This window comes from Columba livia, chromosome 3, assembly GCF_036013475.1.
Source record: "Columba livia isolate bColLiv1 breed racing homer chromosome 3, bColLiv1.pat.W.v2, whole genome shotgun sequence".
In the NCBI taxonomy this organism is placed as follows: domain Eukaryota; kingdom Metazoa; phylum Chordata; class Aves; order Columbiformes; family Columbidae; genus Columba; species Columba livia.
In genome coordinates, this window is record NC_088604.1 from 81,058,717 (window position 1) to 81,082,367 (window position 23,651).

Sequence of the window (23,651 nt, forward strand, 5' to 3'; positions counted from 1 at the left end):
TAAAAAACACTTTGCTTTATCCACCTAAAAATTAACAAAAATAAAGCTGAAATAATTGGGTGCATATATGATGCTTTTGTTCAATAAGCAGCATATAAATAATTATTGTTAATTTTATAAATTAAATAATGAGATGCATATGAATTACCAGGACTTCAGAGAAAAATTATGTTTAAGAATCTAAGTCCTAGTGTCATAGCAATCATAAAAGTTCTGAGATGTGTTCATGTATAAAATTAATATGAAGTTTACACATACAATAAATGACAAACACCATTGAGAAAATCAATCAAATGGGTTTCTTGGAATTGTGTACAATAAAATAAAAGTAGGAAGTGTATTTTAAATGTAGAACCCTGGGATAAGAGAACTGAATCTGAATATTTACATGACTAGAGAGCTGTAATGTCCTTGGTATCTCTGTGAAAATTGAGTTGTGATGGTATGATAATTAGTTTGCAATTAAACTTCTTAGAATCCTAAACAGCAGTTGAAGTTCTAGTTTTATCTCATCTTCACATTCCTGTACTCAATTGAAAACTAGGCTGTTTTTCCACAACCTTTTAATATACAGGTTAATTCTATACATTTTTTTTTTCCATGTTGGATATACAGTAAGACTTTTCAAAATCTCCATGCAGTAGATCTTATGTTTGAATACGACCTCTCCACTTTTCCAAGTTCTGGAGGTCTTGTCCCCAAAGGCACACTTTGGTTAGCAGTATAAACATACAGGCACTCTTTACAAAGCCGGGAACCTCTTGCAGGCAACAGAATTGGTAGTGGAGTTAGGATGGTTATCCCAAGGTGTTGGATAAAACCTTTGTTTGGGCGGAAGAATAGTTCAGCCACAGTTGTGTGGGTGTTCTTCATGTACCTGTGTGCTGCATCAGGCTGTACTCACTGGGATATGAGGAAAGGTAACTGTGCTGCTGCCACCTCGCCGTCCTGCAATAAATCTCCAAAGTGCAAGACCTTTGCATTTCTTCCCCCCCTTCTGGAAAAAGCCCCCTTTAATGGTTATTCTTAACTAAATTAATATGATAGCTCTTTAAGTTTTTTTTTTAAAAAAAAAAAAAAAAATTCTTTATGCTTTGCCTATGAACTGTTGGTCCATTCAAATTTCATGAGGTTTGGTGATGCCAATCTCTGAACAGAGTAGAAATGAAAACTGTTTGTTTAATTCCATAACATAACAGCAGTTAATGACAGACAGTGTATGAATAAACATTAGATGAGGTTTTTAATACTAAGTATTAAAAATTTAGATATGTTCTCAATAAATAAACAAAATGTAACTAAAACTAAATGAAAATGACTGATAGTTTTTAACTTATTTGAAAAAAAAAAAAATTGTTTGTGACAGAAATTTCCACACAGAAGTTTAACGCAATTTAAGTAGGTGCTGTCATCTAGAACAAACATTCCTGTGTTCTCTTACTCTGATGGTCAAACAAATGTACTGCCCTCTAAAAGAGCGAGAAGTTGTCTAATGGAGAAGTCTGATCTGTTGAACTGTAGTATCTGAAGGGAAAAGATCAACCAAACAGGTAACTGCAGGCTTTCATTAGAACTATAATTGGAGCTATGGTTTACTGCAGATGTCAAAGTTAAATGTTCATGTGTGCAAATCCAGTTTGGGATTTTCACAGTATCAACATGAGACAACTAAGTAGAACACAAATACATTCTACACACGCCTTCTCAGCAGTTTGGAATGCAGGCCTTCATTTTTTAAATTCTCTTCATTTATACCACAGTAAACACTTGGATAATGAAGTCCATCCATGTTTAGCAGATGAAGCAGTTATCTGGGGAAAGCATGGCTGTAATTCCGCAAGTATGTTTTTATAGGAAGCACCAAGCGCTATTTAAGTGGTTTACCGACTTACATGGCTTCTACGATAGTTACGGGTGTTGTAAAGATCTTACAAATGGTGTTTCTGTAGTTACTTTTACAGGGATGTGTTATGTAAAGCAGATGTGTTCTGTCACCTGTTGAGCTGTGGAGGAGCATTGTACAGAACAGAACCAGGACCCACAAAGCTCGCTCTGTGGCTTTCCAGAAACACTCTAGTCTGACAATTGGTTTTCCTCTCTGCATTGATGTGCAGGTGTGCTGAGTGGATGTATTCCTTAGATGGACTGGATGTAAAATACCAGCTATGCTGAAAATAGTAGTCAGGAAAAAATGCCCAGATAACTTTCAAATGCATAAAGTATTTGGTACTCCATGTAAACATCTGATTTTAATTAAAAATTTTTTATTGTAAGCTGAAATAAAAATGTGTTTACAGAGGAGGACACATGATGGGGGCAGGGGGAAATTCTAGCTAATCTGAAGAAAGATTTGATAGTTTTGGGATGTTTTAGTGGGTGAAAGATTAATGATTTAGGAGTACACTGCTGTTCTGTGCACAGAGCTATTTATGTTATATGCCATAGAGTATATGCATATGTTTGCTTGTGTATGTATATAGATATGCATGATACAATTATTTCCCCTTAAGTGGTAAAATTATCTATATGGTCGTGGGCAGTTTGGGGTTTTTTGAGTTACCAATTGAGTTAATTTCACTCTATCCAAATATCGATTCTATTTTTTTTTTTCCTTGGCATGGCCATCTGCAAATAACTTAATACAATATAGATCAGTAATGCTTTAGGGAAGAAAAAAAAAAAAAAAAAAAAAAATTACATCTAGCACTGAATGAAGGCTACATTAAAATCTGTTCCAGAACTTTAAAGAAGTAGAAAAAAAATGAAGTATTAACATGTATTTGTGAATGCGGCTGATTTTATTCTCACTATCTCTCATTTGGTGCTATGGCAACACCTATGATTTATTTTGCTCTGTTAATATGTATATGTCAAATTCTCAGCTGCTATAAATGTGTGCAGGCTCACTCAGTGAAAATGCCTACTAAATCTTCAAAGAATATCCTTTATGGGCTATATTATAGGTGGGGCTGCCATTGCTACCTATTAAAGTGGTCTGTCTTTCATTATAAGCCCTTATGACTAACTTTTCCCAAATTTAGCTCTTTAGACTGCCAGTTTTGTTGGGTTAGGTTTTTTTTTCCCCCCCACATTGGGTGTCTCCTTCATTTTGCCAACTTTAAGAAAAAAAAGTCAAAGTCTGGTTTTGCTCATGTCCACATAGTTTCATAGGTTTGAAATATGGAAAAATTTTATCAGATAAACATCTTGTTAGTTGTGTAGAGAGTTTCTTAAATTTTGCCACTCTACAGGCTATATCTCAGTTCCTGTTGCTCAAGTGAGACTTCAGGTATAATTCTGAAGACTTTTTCCTAGCCTTGTACTGGCAAGTTGGAAAACCAGGGCCAAGAGAAGAGAGGCAAAGGAAGATGTGTAACTGGGGAGGGAGTGAAGAACTGATATCTGACAGGTGGAAATGTAGAGCATAACAGGTCTGATTCTGTGTCACCTCTTATCCTATCTTAAGTAATTTCTCTCAGATACTTATTGTGAGCCTGGGGTATTCTTGACCCACATGTTCCTTTCAGCAAATAGTGGATCTCATCAAACCTCTGGTGTTTGATCCAAGCAAAGGGTGAAAAATCACTCTTGGAGTATCCTGCCCAGCCAGTTACAATACTAGTTTTCATTACATGCCTGGATAGTGTCTGTCATAGAACCATTTCCATAGCTTGTGTGGACTGTGTGGAGTGAGCACAGTTCATAATGATTACTCAGGAAATGAACCTGTTACCTGAGTAAAAAATGCTTTCATCAGTCATTGCAGCACTTAGAACAACACATAGTTAGTGAAGCAGGAAGAAAAAAAGGATGGTCTCATGATTAAGGCCACATACTGAAGAGTGAAGGTAAATGCGATATTAAAAATTTGCTTATGTGATGAACATTTGCCAGTGTGGGTTTAGTGGTAAAATGGTACATAATCAGAAAACCTTTATATCACCATCAGCATAACAAGTATACAGAAAGGGCTGAGCTGACTTCTATGGATTGCACTTCTAACTTTAAAAGCCTTACTGATAATTCTCTAACTATTTTTGGAAAATAATATACATGTAACTGCAATGAACTTTTCAAGAGCAGACCATGTGTTTATAATCTATCGTATAAACAAAATAAAAATATTAAAGATATTCTCATCTGGAAAGTCCACTTTTAATCTATTGACATTAAGAATTTAATCTCCCCCTTCCATTCCAGAAAATAAATAATAGGTTACTAAAGTTTCATTCTGTTTCAAAAGCCTTAGATGCAAACAAGATGTATCAATAAAACTGATTAGTTAATGATTTCAGCATTTTTGAATTTTTAAGATGAACATAAAGAAACTATCGTAATAGAATACGCCTAGAAATAAAATGCCACATAAAATAAGTATAAATTGGTAAATAAGGTAAATGCCATATTGAGTTAACAGATAAAAGTTCATTCGTGTTTATTCATTAACAATGAATGACATAAGGGGAAAAAAAATCTGAAGAGGAGGGTTTAGACCCTCTGCAAACAGTGGAGACACTGTCTTAAGGAGCTTCCTGTGTCCACACTTGTTGGTCTATTACCTGTGTCAATGGCACAACCATTTGCTATGATTTTATGTACTCTCTGGAGATACAGTTGGGGTTCTGCTGCCCCCACAAACAGAAATTTTACAGGATTTGACTGATGCCTTTTTATTTACACAAGCAAATAATGACTTCTGTCATTAAGTTAATTAGGAAATTAAATAATATCTCACTTATTTGAGATGCTGTATTAATGTGTTCTTTGTTTTTACTGCTCATTCTCTTATTTCTGTGACTTATTCTGTATTTTGTTATTATATTATTTGTATTATAACTGTATCTACACAATTCTCTTTCTGGCAAACACAGTTTTACTTAACTGCATCTATATTTCAAGTATTTCTGCCTGTTCAGGCTTCCCAGGTATTAACCACATGCATTTCTCATTCTCGTTTTCTTCTCACTTTCTTCCCCTCTAATCGTATATTCACGAGTTTAAAAACAAACACATGAGTTTGGTATCTGAAAATCTTGCAAACTCATCTGGTGACCTAAGAGCTCTGTGGATTTCTCTGGTTTTTTTGTGTATCCTCGCTAGTACTGAAAGGCTCTGATGATGTAATAGCCTGGTTTAGATCCTGCAGCTTATGGATTCTGTATGGGCAAGAAAGGTTATATTGGTTTCCTAACCAGTGGAGATGAATGTCAGACAGTGCCCTCGTTGTGTTTCTCTGTGCTTTAGAGAGACCTCTGCAGGGGAAGGTCTCACTGAAATTTTGTTCAGGTAAAGAGAAAAATAAGTTTCAGGTTGGAGTGAGTGAACTGCAGCTGTTCTGTGAGACTGAAAACTGCATAGCCAAAAAGCATATCCCAGATCTTGAATCCCAGCAGAAACGTAGCTGCCACCCAGGGCTGTGTACAGTTCTTGCTGTACCTGTCACTGTCAAGTAGAGGCATCTTAGTGGCAGCCATCTTTCCAGGGAGGCTGGCATCTCACATTTCCATAGCCAGTAGTTCTGCACCTCCCAAATATTTTCTTCTCCATCTCTCAGTACAGTGGATATTGTAGCACTGGGTGATATCAAGAGAAGCAGACAGGAAGAAAATATGGAGATAACAATATGCATTTCTTCTCCCATTTCTCGATCCACATGGATTTTTGCTAAGGAGGCAAGAAGCTACACTTTTTAGTACAGTACTGTTATCACAAAATCTGATAATGAAAACTCACATCACTTCAGAAATAGATGTGCATATGGATGGAATGTGTTTCATGTAGAAATTAGTTTAGTCCAGCAGTTATGATGATTTATTAAAAAAAAAAAAAAAAAAAAATCACAGCTTAAGTGTGAATTACTATCAGATTCTAACTGACAAGATAAACAGAATTTTACTGTCCATATTAAAATCAAGGTTTTGAGCATAAGCCATTTTTTATTTGTAAAGAAGTAGTGATTTTGCAGATTTTTCTTTATGGCTATATTTTCTTACTTAGTGCTGGCTTAAGTACAAACAGCAAGAAAAAAAAGTTGTTGGATTCGTTTGGAGTAGGTACAGTGAATAATGTCATTCTTTTGATTGTAACCATGTGTCCCTGTTTAAAAGTGGGAACACTAAAGCTTTTACAGCATGAGGTTGGTTGGTTTGTTGTTGTTATCTCCTACTAGATATAATAGTTTGTTTCTCACCTTTTTTTTTTGTGAGATTTTTTTTTTTAATTTGGTGTGTTTTTGTTGGTGGTGTGTTTTGTTTGGGGCTTTTTTTTGCAAGTTTTACCCTTCCCTAAACTGTTCCCTCCTTCCATGTTTGTCTTCCTGGCTTTTTATAAAAAGACTGTTGCTCTCAAATATATTTGGGGGGGAAAAAAAAAATCTGTGTAATTGCATGCCTAATTTGAATATGCATTGACAAGATTATTCATATTGGTTGAGCTGATCACCTGCTGAGTGCATTGCAGACCATGCATGGAAATTCTGTTTATAACAAGTTTCTAAGGAAATGTTAGCATTTTTTTTAATACTTTATAATGTAGCATCTGAATGTGCATTTGCATTACTAACCCACAGAGACATTTTGACAGTGAGAAACATAAGATCTAAAAATGCAGAAACTGAACTTATAGTAGTACCCTGTTTCTTTAGCCGATGAAAGAATAACTATAATAGTGGTACCTAACAACAAGGTAAACTCTTAAAGAGGAGCATTAGGTATGGAAAACTAAAATCCTTCTGACTTATTTTTAAACTAAAGCATTTAAACTTTGCTATTTGTCTCCATCCCTTAAGATTTCATTCCTTAAGATTAGAATGTTATTTTTATTTTTTATTAAGAGGCATTTTTGCATTGTTTAGCCTCCTGTTAAGGAACACAATGCTTACCTAACTTACTACTGTATATCTGAATCTAAGCAATCTAAGTATTTTTTCATCTAATGTTATAAGTGCTGAATATGAGCTGGGGTAGCAATCTCGTAGCAAAAGATTGCTTCTACAGTAATAGTTTTATGATATTAAGTACAAACAAGACCATTTTAGTGATAAAACAGCATAAAAGGGCATGAACTGTTTCTCATCCATATTGTTAAAAGCTTTTTGTATGAAAACACAGTAGGCTAACAGATAAAATGAATGAAAAGTAAATATTATATTTAATCTTTATCCTCAAGCATAAAGTTACAGCTACAAACTGGCAGACACAGCTGCTTGGCTATAGTAATTTCCATAATATATCAACAAGTTCATCTAGAACTATCGGACAGAGACAGTTTTGAAACTTGGGGTATTTCCTCAAATATTACAAGAATCTTCAGTGGGGAAAGTAACTCGTTAGCTTGCAGAGGGGATTCCAGGTTTGATTAGGGTAGGAGACAGAGAGCTGCTCAAAATTACACTTTATGATTGATTTTCTGTGGTAAAAACTGAGCTCAGTTAAATCACTGTGTCATCATCATGGATATGCTGCTAGAGAGCCAGAACTGGGTGTTTGGTTTGGGGGTTTTGTTTTATTTTGTAAGTATTAAGTAAAAAATGTCATCTCCCATTGCACCAAAATGACCCCACTACTTGAATTAGTCACCGTTTCTAGTCTAGCAGTTACTAGCCAGAAGTAATTTCTGGATTTACCTTAAGAAAAAAAACAAAACAAAACACTAAGACAAAAACCATAAGACTCGTAAGACTATAATATTATTCTGTTGTATCTGGAAAGAGACAAGGATATACATGTGAAAGATAGGATAGGTCCAGTTCTGCGATTGCCAATTTTACATTTGGAATACAATTGAATCCACAGAAAAGATGTGTTGTCACAATGCCTAGTGAGAAGATGGCTGCATTACTGTGTTCATCCTGACTCTTGACATCTTGTTTGAAGCTTGGAGGTTTCTGCATCCTCTCTGCATCAGTTACAAGCTATAGGCCTTTATACAGTGTTTTCCTGCATGTCATGGTTTGTAATGTGCAGTAGTTTTTCTTAACCAGTGAGAGCCTTGGGCTAATTTTGCTTAATGCTGGTGGTCAAGATCAGAACAAGAGAGACAGAACCATTGCAAAATTCCATGCATTAACTAAGTATTATTATGGGGAAAGGGAATCTTCTTATTTTGGCTTTGGGGTTCTCATCAAACATGTGTCTTCCGTTACCTTTCACTAAATATCTCTTCGACCGTTTTTGCTTGTGTTGAACAATAAGGAACAAATTTGGCATGTAGTTTGTTTACTGCTTAACAATGAGGACCACTCAACAATTAGAAAGTTTGTCCTAGATTTCAAGCTGCAGATAATATCTCTAGCTGCCTTTTTATTTATTTATATTTTTTAAATTGTTTAAAGCAGAGTTCCAGAATCCAAACTAAAAAGGGGCTGTGTATTGTGTCCGAGGCTTTAGATCTTGTAGAGATTGGATTTATCAAACTTTTGTTGTTCCGCCTTTAAATGGCGTCACTCGTCTGTAGCCTGTAGGCCCAGACTATGCAGCTGATTTATTTTATTGTTTTATTTTTAAATGTGGGAATTGCTTTAGGCATTTATGTTAATCTTCATATTTTCTGAATTAGTGTTGTATTGTTACAGCCATTCTATTGGAGGAAACTATAGTATTCATGCAACTAACTGAACTGGGAACAAAATGCATAATAGAGATTAGCATAGAAATTGACATAAAACCTACGGTTTAAATAAAGCCAGCCAAAACTGGTAGCTGCTACATAGAAACACTTTATCTGTTGTTGTTCTGCACTCATTCACCTGACAGTCATGCTCTTCAGTGCTCTTTTGATGTTGTTGTGGTTCAGGATTTTGGCAGCAAAGGCAACCTATTTTTCAAGGAGACAATGTGCTTTTTTTTTCTTTCCCCCTCTGATCACTGGCAAAATGTGGCACTTGGAAAATAAATATTCTCCTGTCCATCAACTCACTTTCAGAAAAAGCAGCTTCTTTTTTCTCCGAACTTTTAGGCCATAGTCCTTATAAAGCACAGAACCTGAAGGGATTTACTAGACTACTAAATCTGGTCCCACAGCATTGATGGGAATCATGTCCCCTAAGAAATCATGTTCTAGCCTGCATCATAACATCATAGTTGATTTATTTGGTTCTTTTTTCTCTATTGTTGGTTGCATTCCTGCATTTGTAGACCTGATTTCACTATCCCTCTGAGCTTTAGATTGCTGATGAGTAGTAGAAACAGTGATTTCACAATTTGAAGCAGATATAGTACTATATGGGTGCTGGCACTGTTAGAAGCAAAAGAGCCCCAAGAACAAATCACAGCTCATCCTTCCTCTTTGGGCCTCCATGAGAGAACAGTGTTGTTCTGCTTCCTTTGGAAAGGCCAGGTTGTGGACCCTTCCTTGGTCCTAGGTGTGTTCACACCTGCGTGCCATTGTAACATTGTGTTGGGGAAGACCACTGAACAAAGCTATGTTACTCTGTTTTCTTCTTCTGTATTGTTTTATTCCTGGCCAACATAGTAGCCTGCATCAGTTCCATTTCTACTTCATTTTTGCAGAATGAGTGACAAGAGATGTACACACTTGCTTCAGATGACCTCCTTCCGCTTTGTGTAACTATTATTCTTTCCTTCTAGGGCTTTTGGGATGGATTTGCATCCATTTTTCATTCACTTTTTTTATCAGCTTTGGGATAGATTTCCTGTTCAAAGTAATGGCAGCAAAGGACTCCCTCTATATGCTGATGACAGCAGTGAGCTTAAGTTATTTTATTAGTGTAAGATGGTTCAGACTTGAGCAAAAGTAATAATGGTGGGGACTGGAATCAATAGTTTCCCCAACATCTTCCGTATCTAATTCAGTCTTGTCAGTGTTGTTGGAGTGGACAGCTACTGCTACTTCAGCTACTGCTCAAACATCAACATACAAACCTCTGTCTGAAAACTTAAGTGAATCAAAGCTGGGCACAGGGCAAACATCTTGTGGGTGCTTTTATGGGATTTTTAAGATGTGAATTAGATCATTAGATCCTTTACTCTGGCTAAATTAATGCTATGTTTTCTAATCTCATTTTAACAAATTAATTTCTAAATAATTTTGCCAGTGGGAGCATAGATGATACAACACCTTGGTACTAGGACAGGAACTGTGAAACTTGAAAAAATATGTATATGCTTCCTGACTGCAATGTAAAAAGAGCTTGAATTACAGTTCTAATTATCTGGCTTTTCTTCTTTCCTTCAAATGATTCACAAAGGTATTCTTCAAGTTTGTTTAGTACATATAAAACTCAGCAACCTGAGTAGCTTAAATATTAACATCTTTCATCTACATGATGGTTTTAGCCCTGCATTGAAAAGTACATTATCTAGAATCACATTGTTATACAAATAAGGATCCTTTCCTGGCATTACTTGCTTCTCATACCAATAATATAAAATTTACAGTAAGTTGAATTCAAACAGCCTAGAGCCTTGTGGAAGATAGCCTGTGAATTACTTGTTGCTGTTATGCTTACAAAGCAAATATGTATGAAAGTGTATTTTAGTGGCTAGTTTTAACCCCCTAAAGCAAGACATTTTGATGGCCTGATTTTTATTTTTTTATTTTAAAAACAAAAAAGCTTTGAAACCTTTTATATTCCCTAAAAGTGATCAAAGAAAATCCCAATATGTACGTGGTTATTTTGCTTTTTAAATAAAATTCATATTGGCGCCTACTACGTCAAACATTCAAATAAAATACAAATTCTCACAGTTCGAGCTTACATCAAAGATGGAAATCATTGTGTGGTTTTTGGAAACCAAAGCAATTCCAAGATAGACACAGTTGGAATTTTTTTTTTATATGACAGCCTGTTTCATACACTTTGTAACATCAGTGAGAAGTTGAAAGACTGCATCCTAATGAAGGAGGAAGTCTAGGGGAACTTTTACAGTGACTCTTAGGATTAAGGTCCAACTAGGTGACATAGTTACTTACCCTTGTGATGGATTTATGCAGCAGAAGCAAATTTAATAATAAAATTACTCAATTTTTAGATGTGTATATAGACTACAAGATACTATTTCTTGAAATTGTTGTTAGTAATGTGAAATATCTTCTACATTTTCCCACAGATTTGATATTAATAGTTGGGTTTCTTTTGGCAGGTTGTCAAGTTGTTAAGTAACAAAAGATCTCAAGCTGTTGGAATACTAATGTCTAGCCTTCATTTAGACATGAGGGACATTCAGCATGGTAAGTGAAATTAGTATTGTTGGTTCTAGCTCAGATCACGTAACTAATAATGTGGAAATGCGAATTATTTCTATACTCTGATATTTAAAACAAATTAATAAGACAATTTTTAACACTATTTTTTTTCTGAAAATATGTTGTTCTATCATTTATTTCCCTTTTCTTAGTAACATATTACCTTGTCCATATGGAAAAAAACAAGTGTTGTTTGTTTGTTTTTCAGAATTGCCTTCTGTAGTTTTGGCATCAGTTATCTAAGTGGTACAAAATACAGACAGTTTGATTTCAGTGTTTCTGAGGAAGAAAGTCTGATGTGTTGTTTATTTTAGTTCAAATAGCCCCAGGGCATATCCAGGAAAAAAAAAAAAAAAAATATATGTATATATATATATATATAACATTTAATTGATTTGCTAAATAAAATAGTTCCTGCATTTGGATTAGCACAAACTGTGGAGTTCTTTTGTCTTCAACAGAATTTTTTTATAAAGGGAGATCTTTTGGGGAGTGTAATAATTTTCACATTTATTCTAAGAGACAGTAGTGCAAAAAGGTGAAAAGTGGAATTGCATTTATGTTCGAAGCATCCCTTATGTTTCCCAAAGGCTTTCCGTAGATTTGAAGCAGATTGAATTATCCTGTGAAGTGCCAGCCTATCTATTAAATAAATGTGGTTTCAAGTATAACACAGACTTCATAAATCATAAAAACATCTTGTGAACTTTCTAGGCTACGTATTTACAGCCACGCATTCAGTTTGCTATGATTTGCTTATTTTGTGAAATTATTCATAAATAGAACAAATTTCAGAGTACTCTGTCAGCTAGTGAGTAATTCTTAATCACAGTTTTAAGTTTTTATTAAACTGTTTTGATGGTTACTAGCTGAAGCGCTTAAGATGGTAGTCATAGAGCAAGGCGCCAGTACTGGCGCCAAGAAGTACTTGGTATTTCCAAAGCTGGAAGATGTAGTTCAGTTAAGTCATACAGAAAAATCTGAAAACAATGATATGGTCCTTTCCTTCAGTCAAATATTCAACTTGGTTTCAGTTAATAATGAGAACCTTATGAACAAAGGAGTCCGCCTAACATCTGTGTCTGTGGTAAAGCCAACACAAGTTCATTGAAAATTTGCTTGCTTAACATGCAACACTAACAATAACATGGCATGAATGTCAGCAGTTGAAGGGGTCAAACAATATTATGCTTAACCTTTATCCTATTACAAAATTAAGCACACATGATCATCTAAGAGCTGTGTGCAGATTTTGTATATTCCTCTTTCAATAGCTGTTTTCTAAAACCAAAAGTCTTTGCAAAGGGGAATTTAGAAATGCTCTTATTCCCTTGCTGTGCAGAAGCGATTGAACAAACATGAGAGAACTTTTGTCTGTTGGGGGACTTTGTGGAAAGAGTTGGAAGATCCTGGTGTGATTTATTTTTTATTTATTTATTTGTTTGTTTGTTTGTTAAGAACATAAAATAGGCATGAAAGAAAAGTGATGAGGGGCAGGAAATAAATCTGCATGGGGGCAAGGCAAATATAAGGAAAATAAAGGACACATCTCACCAAGAAGTATTTATGGCATCAGTCACTCCATGCAGAGTTCTCTCATTGATCTAGCTATAGAGCTCGTGGAGAAATTTTAAAATCACAAGCCTAAGTATTTAGCTTCACCTTTATGTGTGCACTATTTTTATTTGCTTATTAAAAAGTAAGGGGGTTACATATATTTGAGTTTTATAGCTTACTGGTTTATCTGTTGCAATCTGAATATACTAACAAGAAGGTACTATCAAAAATGAAAATATAGAATGTGTCTGCATTAGCAAAGTAGGCAGTTGACATATTTGCATCTTTATACATTAAGATTAAAGATGTATGACAATAACTACAGCAAAAAATGTCACTGATGTTCTTTGTCCCCTGGCCCACAGTTTTAGGGAGGTTATGGAAGTTTTTGCAGTGTTTAATGTACAGTGACATGTACATTTAACCGTATCTCAGTATAACATATGCAATGTTTTTTCATAAATTCGAAAGGCAATCAAATGAAACTTTTTTTTTCCCCTCACTCTGACAATTTGTGGTACTAGGCAACTTTCTCTATATGCTTTCTTGTAAATATTCCCTATATTACATATAAAGCATATCTGTGGAATGCAAATTGAAGAGGAATTGTAAGTTTATTTTATTTTTTTTACTGTCCATAGAAAAGCACCAAGAAAGAAAGAGAAGCTTTCTGTGCAGGGTGGTATTCAGTTCATTTCCTGGTTTGCATGCAATTGTGTTTTCTTTTTCTAGCGTTTTAGGCAAATTTCAGAGTGTTACAGGAACAGAAGGGAAAACAATTGTGCTGGGTATTAATTCACCTAATAGACTGAGGATTTCAAGCTTTAATATTGTGTTTATCTGGAGAGCTTAAAATAGCTTTAAACATGTTATATTTAATGTCTTGTAAATTTTTGGTTGATTGGATCTGGGTGTATTTGCATTTGCTTTATAAGGTAAAAACCAATGGTATAATACTATTTGCAAAAAACAATTGTTGATGAAAGATTGTTCTAGAAACATGAAAATTTGAATAATTTATTATATTTTGGTAACTGATCTTAAACACTATGCTACTTTTCATGCATACGTGGTTGGATGGCATTTAATGGAAGATTTCAGAATATTGTAATATATGCTAAACAGCTTTCCTTCATGATGATGATATCCTTTTAAAGCATCTGATTATAGAATTGCATTTGTCTGCTCCTGACTTTGAAACAGGTTGAGTAAAACAAACTCCCAATCCTTGACTGCTTTTGAAATATTTTTACAGTGTGGAAGGATTAGTTGTAGTAATCAGGCCACATTTGTACTGAACTCTAGAATGTCTTTCTCATAGTGCTTTAAAGTAGGGAAGGTTGATTTTAGTTGTTGTTATGGGGTTTTTTTTTTTGCTATATTCTAATTGCTAACAGAACTCCCAGCTATTTTACACAATCTAGGCTAGAACTGTAAGAAATGTTGGTCTCTTTAGTCACAGTGTGATTTCTTCGTGTTATGAGTACAAAAAAGTGAGTCCTCTTCTCATGGTTTCTCCAGTTTCACACAAGGTTTTACCAATGCTTATCTTTTTATAACAATCTATCAACTATGCTAAACAGTTTATCCAGGCTTTTTGTTTGCTTTTCTTTTTTTTTTTTTTTTTTTTTTTATTTTTGCTATACCGCAAATATCCTTTATTCAGTATTATGTTCCCACTGGAAATGTATCTGTATTTGGCTGCATGATGCAGCCAATTTTGAGAAATGCCAAACAAGCACTTCTTACGTATTTTTCCTTTATAGCTCAGATTTTCTTCCTAGAGAAAAAGGCAATGGTTTTAACATTAGTCTTTTAATTTTTTTTTATTGACATTTCAGAGGTGCAACCTGTGCTTAGGGGTCTGATTCCAGTTAACTGCATATAGTAATCTGTGATGAACACCCTACGCATTAACATCTGATTGCATGTTAAGTCTGTGTCTGCATTTAGGGACCCTATCTCTCAAATAAGATTATCTCCTGTTAATAAAGTTGTCTGTCATCACATGAAATGTAACAACTGTTTGAAACTGCAACTATGTTGCAGATAAATGGGTGTTAGTGCTGACTAAATCCCCCTTTGCTTAAAAGGATACAGTGTATCCTCCTCTGTGTTTAATCTTTTGTGGTTGTTCATAAGTGCAGTTAAGAATAGCAAAAAATTCTCTCTGTGTGGAAAGATAGAAGGAAAAAATGAAACTGCAGATGTCAGCCAGAAAGCAAATTTTATATTTCATGTAGATAAATATTTTACTTACTACACAGTCACATTTTATATCCAGTATTTATTTTCAAAATGGAAATTAATCTTTTATTCAGCAAAATCATCTTAGTCTGAAGTTACCTTCTAAATGTTGAAAGTAGAAGTCTGGCAAAAATGATGTACGTAATTCTCTGTCTTTTGAAGCTGTCTGTAATTGTTTTCAATTCAGTAAGTTTCTCTTAACAGGGTTTATCATTTCAGGCACTGTGCTACCTCTGGCACAGCTGCAATAGTGTAACTAGGTTTCTATAAGGTTTTGCATAGCACTATGTGGTTACCCTGGCTCTGTTGGAAGTAGCTGGAAGACCTCTGCCTCTGAATTTTGGATCACCTTTCTCATATCCTCATTTAAAAGTAATTTCTCCCCTACCCTACCTCTGAGACATGAGTAAGCTACAGAATTTGATGGAGCTACCAGTCCTACTCCAATAATTGGAGAGAGAAGAGAGAAAACAAACAAACAAACAAAAGGCTCTTTTAATTATAGCCCTCAGCTTAGTCTTGGTAAGTGATACTGAGAAAAGAGGTTATATAAAAGAATGTAATAGGAAAAGTAGTTATGGAAAGGGCAAGCAGATTCACCTAACAGCTGGTAAAGCCCAGCCTTTTAATCTGTATTTGAGATTATTTTACTGGAGATTGTATTTGTGGTAGAGCTTACTCTGCTAACAGAAGTACAACTTTGAACAACAAACATCTTCTGCCCTGAATTCAAGACAGATGTGAAGGAAGTGAATGTACTTTAAATGTTAGTGGGCAAAATAAATGTTTATTCTTTAGTATTTGGCTATTTATGACAAAGGAACATAAGAAAATATTGATGGGTTTGTTTCATTTGTTTATTTTGTTTGACTGCTTAAACTGGCACTTAGAAATGGTGAGCTAGGAGAGACTTAGTCAAAGTTTAACTGAGTTATTTCACTGGAGGAGGAGGATAAAGTGTCTCTTACACTGCATTATTTAAATGTTCTGTGCAGAAATTCTTCAAGCATTGAAATATCATGTAGTTTCAGTGATCATAGGTCCAAGAGATGCTCTAAATAGAAAGCAATGAGGAAAAGCATGACTCAAAATCTGGAAAATAAGACTCATGATTAGTTTACCCTATGGAATGTCCAGAGATGAACTGAACATTATTTATCCTAATAAAAATTGATGTGTATGATCTTGGTCATTTGAAACTCACAATACCAAAATGCTTGTCAAGAATAGGTATCTTCCCGAAAGACATTTTATGGTTTAAACAAGTTATAAGAATAAAATAAAACAACGCATTATTGGATCAAGTTCTTTGGGTATTGTTATACTGGAAGGTAAACCAGTTGCACAAAATTGTCGCTTCTCTTCATTTAAGTTATTTTAAAAAGTCCTGCATGTAGTAAGGTTTTTTTTTCTTCCAGGTGGCAAGTCTATTTCTTTATTAAAAGAATGAATCATAAAGTAGTTGCAGTCAGTGCAGGTTAATTACAAAGTTTGAAACTCTACCTGTTAGTTCTGGCTTATTAATTGAAAAATAAATTCTTTAGCTATTTTTTCTTGAACAGATATAGTGCATTTTTTTTCTTAATCAAATATGGTGCATTCAGATGTCTAAAACTTAGGAGATTGTGGATTAAGTTTCTCCTCTGATAGCCTGTCCAACATGTGTTTAGACTCTTCTGAGACATCACCAAGGAAAGATTGGTTGGTTCATCATTTTTCTGTCCTGTGAACTAGGACTTCCCCAAAACTTCGGTCTTATTCAGTTATTTCTTTTTAGCTTTATGCTACCATGTTCACCACCTTATGCCTGCTGTTAGACTGCAAGCTTACGCATTTTATTTGCTTATAATTACTTTACAAGCTCCTATTGTGAGATTATTGGTAAGTAAAACAATGGGATACACAAAAGGGCTTTTATAAAGGAAGACAGACTAGAGCTGAATTTGAGTACCGCATATATGTATTTCTGCAAATGTTCCTATTTCTTTGATGCTGCTACGATGTTCATAGTGTTCTGCACTGAGCGGCTGAAAGTGATTCTGGGGCCCTTGTGTGGCCACTCCTGCCACAGGCAGCCTGTGAGGAAGAACAACGAAGGTCCTTGGAGACAGGTGGGGTTTCTAATGGATGTGGCATAAACCCCTGAGCTGTGGGTGATGACCCTGAAAGCCAGTCCGGAGTATTGAAAGCATGTCTCAAGTCCTCTTCCTATCATTTTAGGTTTTCTGAAGCTTAGTACACAGCAACCAGAGGCCAATAAAACAATAGCAGCAGTTGTTAACGAAAAAAAAGAAAATACAACCTTGGTTATCATTTTCTTTAAGTATGCGTGCAACACATCAAGATAATGAAGGACAGAAATGTTCATATCACCAAGAAAGGAACTGAATATTTTACGGGATACATTATTTTGCAATTTACAATAAAACATAAATGTATGGAATTACATCAATTTTTGACAATGCAAAAATACATTTTAAAGAAGTTAAGGAAAATCATATTGAGTTTTTTCACAATATTTGAACCAACAGAGACTAATTACTGCCACATTGGATAGTTTGGATAATTAAAGATTTTTGTTGTTGTTAAGAACATATGAATGTAATTTAATAGAGAAGTTTTGTAAGAAACTGTAACTGCATTGTTTGTCTGTTGTTTCAGTTGAAACAGTTTATTTTTTTTCTTGGAAGTCTGATTTACTTTGAAACTTTGAGAGAAAAGTTTCAGGAAAGTTCTGTTCTTCCAAAAGAAAAAAAAAAAAAAAAAGGACTGTTGTATGTGTGCCATGTAGTCACTCATAAGAGGGATGATTACAAAATTCTAAGCATGAAAGCAACAAAATATATGCTGTTAGCATTAGTACCATGCAAAAATTAGGGGGAGATAAGGAGGGAGAAAAAGAACACCTGGTCTGTTTTCTATAGCGGAAGTGTTTTCCAGTGGTCATACTTTTGTACATTGCTGAACTACACGGAGATTTTAGCATTATGAAAATTAAGGCTTATTAATTGACTAAGACCTTCCAATAACCGCCACACATTTTTTCATTAGGTCAAACAGTTTAGAATAAAAGGATGCTTCATACAGCAATCCATTCATGATTTGTTCATGTGTTTCTCATGTTTGAATATATTTGTACGAACAAAAAAAATATAAATAAAGTGACTTACATGTACAGTCCCTTTAAAACCTAATTTAAATAGAAGGTAGTTAAAATGAGGATTTAGTAAAACTTGAAGTGAATACTTTTTTCTTTTTTCTTTTTTACATTCAGTGTACGTATTTTTACTGTATTTTTCTTATCACTACTCTTTTAAAGAAGCAATTAGGACAATATGCTGTATTTGATCAAATGGAGCTCTATCTAGCTTAGTATCTGATCTGTGTGAATAACTGGTTAAAAAGAAAAAAGAGTGGCACAGACCACTCATTATGTAATTTTTATAGATCTCTATTTTATCTTTTTGCAGTAGTCATCTTTCTGCAAGCTGAAAAGTTTGTTTGGAATGACTTTCATACACATTATTTTTTTTCCTTGTCACCAGTCTATGATCCATCGTTCTCTTTCTTCTCTTTGCAAATGAGGTGATTATCTCTATGCTGTTTTCAAGACTTATGTGTGCCATATGCCTATGCCATGGTATTGCATCATCTTCTGTTTAAGGCTTCATTTATTTTATTATTTTTTTTTCTGTATTGTTACTGACATTGTTTGCCCTTTAACTGTTGTTAATTATTGAGCTTATGTTTTCAAATGAAAAAATCTGTGTGTCTTTTTTGGGGCAGTAGTTGCTAATTTTGTATCCATCACAGTGCTTTTACAGTTTGGGTTTTTTTTTTTCCCCGTCTACTTTGCATGTATTAACACAGCATACTTAAGATATTCATTCGTACGTGTTTGTGGTGAGCTTTAAAGTGGTTAGCTTTTATTATCTGCCAACATTACCACCTCACGTTCATTATACGGCACAGGAACCTGAAAGGATTCTAGTAAGGCTCCACTGCTAACACTTGGTACTTTGAAAACTGATCCTTCATATTTTTTTTTGTAATAGATTTCCTAGTTTTTTGAGCAGTTTTAGATTTTAAGCAGAGTAGACTTTTCTTCTTATCCCATGACAGCATAATCTTTTTTCTGAAGCCTTAGGTACAGATTGTGAGGAGCCTTTGGAAAATCCAGCATCAGTCTGATCACTCATATCTGTGCCTTTGTTGACTCCATTAACTCAGTAGTATTTAATTTGTTGTTCATGAGTGTCTACTATGAAATAGCGTGTTACCCCTCTTTCTTGTTACGTCAGTTTACCTGTATGTTCATTTCAAAAAAAGCTGTTCTTCTGTATAATCCATATGCATTTTCTAGGCACAGAAGTCAAGCTGACTGGTTTGTATTTTCTAGCTTCATCAGGGAATCCTCTTACAATTTGCACTTGTATGTTGTAACGCTTGTTCAGTTTGAGACAGTGCCTGAACATATTGCTGGAAGCATAGAGCTTGTCTGAGAACCTCTTTGACCTTTTCCGTGGTTGTGAATCCTAACACAAATACTTTGTTTAACCTTTTCTGATTTTCTTTCACTTGTGCTCATTTTTACAGCCAGATTATCTGCACGCCCAACTGTTTACTGTCAGGCTTCGTATACCCAATGTGCTTGAAAGCAGTTTTGTTTCTAGCTTTATGCATTTGGCAAGTTGGGTTTAGACCTTTTTGGTTTTGTTCAATTTATGTTGACCTTACAAGACTTTTTGCTTTTCTATTTTCTTTGGCCAATTTCCATTTTTTGAAGAGTATATTTTATTTGCAGCTGTCTCCTGTGCTCTTATGTTTAATCATGTATATGGTTTTGAGGAGTAGGAATACTGGGAGTCTGAAAAGACAAGGGAAAAAAAGGGTACTTTTGAATTTTTCAGTTGATTATATTAGGGGTTCAGATAACAAAAATAAGTGTCTATAAGCTTCCTTCTCACCTGCAAGTTTTTTTTATCCTTTTAACTGCTTTCTCACTCTAATGTAATTCCTCCCTGTAAAATCTAGTTTTACGGTGTTATTTTAAAAAATCTTTTCTCCTGTCCTGTAAAGAAGTTTCATTTAATACTGTTACAATGTCTCCAACTCTTTTGTGCACTATTCAGAAGTAAATAATGTGTTGCTTCTGCTCTTTTGGTGTTTCAGCCTAGTTGCTTTGAATAATAATTATCATATCCTGAGATTAAGACCTCTGCATGCCATCTCAAAGATGTGCTTAACAAAGTAGACCTTTTGCTACTATGTTTTCTGTATTGCATATTATCTTAAAGCTTCTACTATTTAGAAGTCATTATTAACATGCTAGTTGAATGATCTGTAATAGGGTACTGTGTTTTTTCTATTTAGACATGAACTCTCTCAGCAGGGAATGTGGTAGATCTGTTACAATTGATTGCTTTATATGAACTGACTCACACTTTCTTCGGTAGTCATTGCCACTCTTCTGTGGTAATCAAGTATGGCATCATGTACAACCTTTTATTACTTGTGTTACAATGATGATCTTCCTTCTAGAACATTTGGAGCAGCCCTAAATCTACCAGTAATTACCCATTCGACCATTGGAGATGTTAGATGCCTGGAAACTACAAAGTACGTCAGAAAGATGGAGCCAACTTCAGAGCAGTCGTGATTTCAAATTGGATCCATCTTTTTGAAACACCCTCTATGTGGAAACACATCACATACGCAGCCTGGACTTTCTCTGTTGTGCTCTGCTTATCTGGGGCATTGTACTGACTCCTCTCCTTCGACTTCCACCTGGACTTCCCTCCTCCCAGACCCACCACCTTCCTTTCCGTCCCTGCCAGGTGCGGGGCAGCGCCCCTCTCCCGTTAGACTCGCCCGCCCATTGCCCCTTGTTGCTGGCGGCCGCGGGCCCGGCTCCCCTCGGCCGAGCCTCCCCCGGCCCCGCAGGCCCCCGTCCTCGCTGCCGGCAGCAGGTGGCAACAGCGGCCCGCGCAGCCGCCGGCGGGGGAAGCTCCGCGCCGCTTCCCGGGAGCCGCCGGGCAGCGCCGAGCCCGCTGCCCCACGGCACTGGCTGCCGCGGGCAAAGTCCTCCACCTTGCGGCTTCGCCCCGCGAACTGTCTTGGAGGAGCTGCCCGTCGGCATGCTTCTCGCCCACGGAACGTCCTCTCTCAGATAATAGCTCTGAGCTTAAGGAAGGGAAAGTATGCTGCAAAAAGGGGGGAGTGATTTGCTTGCTGCATCCACCCCTCATCCGTGGTAGGTAGGGTAAGAAGCAGTGCAAGGGAAGTTATGGTTTTCTACTGCAAAAATTATGGAACGCTTAGTCTGAGATCCCACTGTTGGTCATGCTGGAGCCACTGTGTTGGTGTTCCTGTAGCTTGCTTTATGAGGTACCTGGGTTTCTCCTACTTTTTCCCTCTTCTTTCTCCTCTTCCGTTGTGATCCCTAGACAATGAAAGATCAAGGTTATTTCCGTTGTTTTGCAGTCCCACAGGAAACCTTCCTAAGCAATATATGTTGCATTCTATTTCAGTGTAATGTATTTTGTGTTTTTAGTGAAGCTGCAATTGCTTTAGCTACCTGGACACAAAATATACCTCAATGGCATTGAACTGAAGCAACATGGACCGTCTCTTGTAGTCTCAAAGTGCTCAGCAGGCCCAATCCGGTCATGATACTGAAATAAATACACAGAGGTGATTTCAAATAACATTTTTTTTTCTTAAAATTTCTGTATTTCGGTTTGCCACATATCCAGGCAATAGGTTTTGTTGCAATCCAAGCCCTTATTTCCTCGAGTTGTTAATACCAGCTTCTGAGAAATACTTTGAAGTATGAAGAAAGATGGGACTTAAACCATAAACATGCATCCTTCTGCCCTCAGTTATCACAGGATTGTGATTTGAATTAGTAAAGCTATGTCATCTGTGATCTACGCAGCCAAAAATCTTTTTGCATTATTTTCATAATCCCCCCATACTTAGAACATGGGCTAAATATCACAAGATCATTACATCATTTTTCTTAGCATCTGTAGCTCTTTAATACTGTAATTTCAGAATATTTGGTGAAAAGCTTAGTGCGGGTTAGTACAATGAAATCGCTGGTGTTTATCCAGACATCAGACTAGGCAGATATGTAGAACAGCAGATGGCATCTAAACTTTTCTCTGCTATGCTGAAAATAAAATTTTAGTTTGATTTGTAGAATAAATTGAGAATATTTCGTTTTATTTGAGTGAGATACTACCATCTGACAGAAGGAAAATTTGCTTTTGAAAAGAACCCTCTCAAATGTTCTACGTTTGTAATTCCTGAGCTAAAAAAGATATATTGTATTTTGACTTGTGACTGCAACAGTTGACTATACAGCAATTATAGGTTAATTGGGACTTGCTTTGTCTGATTTTTTTGAATCCCTATAAGTTTGCATGTAGTTTTTTCTAACTAGCTCTGCTACTACAGATCTTGATGTCATAATACGCAACTGGCTAGGTTGAAACATAAGGAAGGAAGGCTTGTTTCTGGATGATCAATGTATGTCTCCTTAGTTAAAAGACCTTGCAGTACTTTCTGTTGTAAATCATCAAAAGGTAGCAACATTCCATGCAGTCTATGTAAAATTATTTAGGCTCATTGATGGTAGAGAACTTCAGAGGGACCTATCAAAGGGCAAACACAGCTCAACTCTCAATTTCTAGAAAGCGCATTCTTAGCGTTTAGTCTGGCTGTTAAATAAGGCGAGTCCTGTAATGTTGCCTGCTAATTTCTCTCTCAAGCTATTAGTCTGTATAAATACTAACATTTTAGTAGTGTAAATGATCTTGAGTTCCAGCTGAAATTCTGACCCTTCAACCTTTTGCTTTCTTTGAAGTCACTGATAGTTTCAGTGAGTCTAGGATTTCATACAAATACTTTATGTGATGGGGAAGTCAATGTATCCCATGAAACATTGTTCGAAAGGTTAATTTCCCTCACTTTTAGCACTTAAAATATTATTTCTATAGTGAATTTGTCAGATTAATTTACAGACATTCTTCATGCTTCCCTGCTTTTGGACTGCAAAATTAGGGAGCCATCTACTTTTGAGTGTCTTCTCATGCAGGTATGCATAAGAACTGTAATCAGGTTGTTTCTTAACTTTCTCCTGTATAAGCTAAATAGATCAAGCAATGCCATAGAAAGACAAGTTCTTGAGGTTATTCTGCTGTTTCCTTTTGTTGGTCTCTTTGATATTCCACCAGCTATAGCTCTAATCCAATGATTGTTTTGACTTCTAGTCACTCCTTGAGAGACAAGGAGTCTTATGTTAGTCATTGATCAGGATTACTGAGAGTGTAATCACAGCAGTTTTTTGGGTGAGTTTGAGTCTGCTCAGAAAAGAGCAGCTCTCCCATTAGCATTGCCATGTGGACTTCACTAAGGATTAATAACTGTTTTTAATCTTTTTTTGGTGTTGGTGAATATATATTTAGTTGCAGTAAGTTGAGAAGAGATTCCTGTGAAAGCCTAAGATATTCTCCTTTCTGGTGGTGTTTCATGAGCCATTAAATTTTCAGATCTGTGAATTAGGCAGTGGTTAACTCATTTAGTGTTGACACTTGAGTAATTCAATGTAAGTATTCTAAATTGCCAGCTGGATACAC

The 23,651-nt window shown here is 35.7% G+C and overlaps 1 protein-coding gene across 4 annotated transcripts in view; it reads left to right on the plus strand.

Moving 5' to 3' along the window:
* Positions 1–23,651, plus strand: part of FMN2 (formin 2) — a 182,188-nt gene that overhangs the window by 79,857 nt on the left and 78,680 nt on the right. For all 4 annotated transcript variants that reach the window (XR_010471507.1, XM_065057829.1, XM_065057828.1 and 1 more), the window contains exon 8: positions 11,103–11,190. Coding sequence is in view for 3 of the 4 variants with exons in the window: in XM_065057829.1 (XP_064913901.1) it covers positions 11,103–11,190 (88 nt within the window). In the remaining variant the exon portion in view is untranslated. The remainder of the gene's footprint in view (positions 1–11,102; positions 11,191–23,651) is intronic.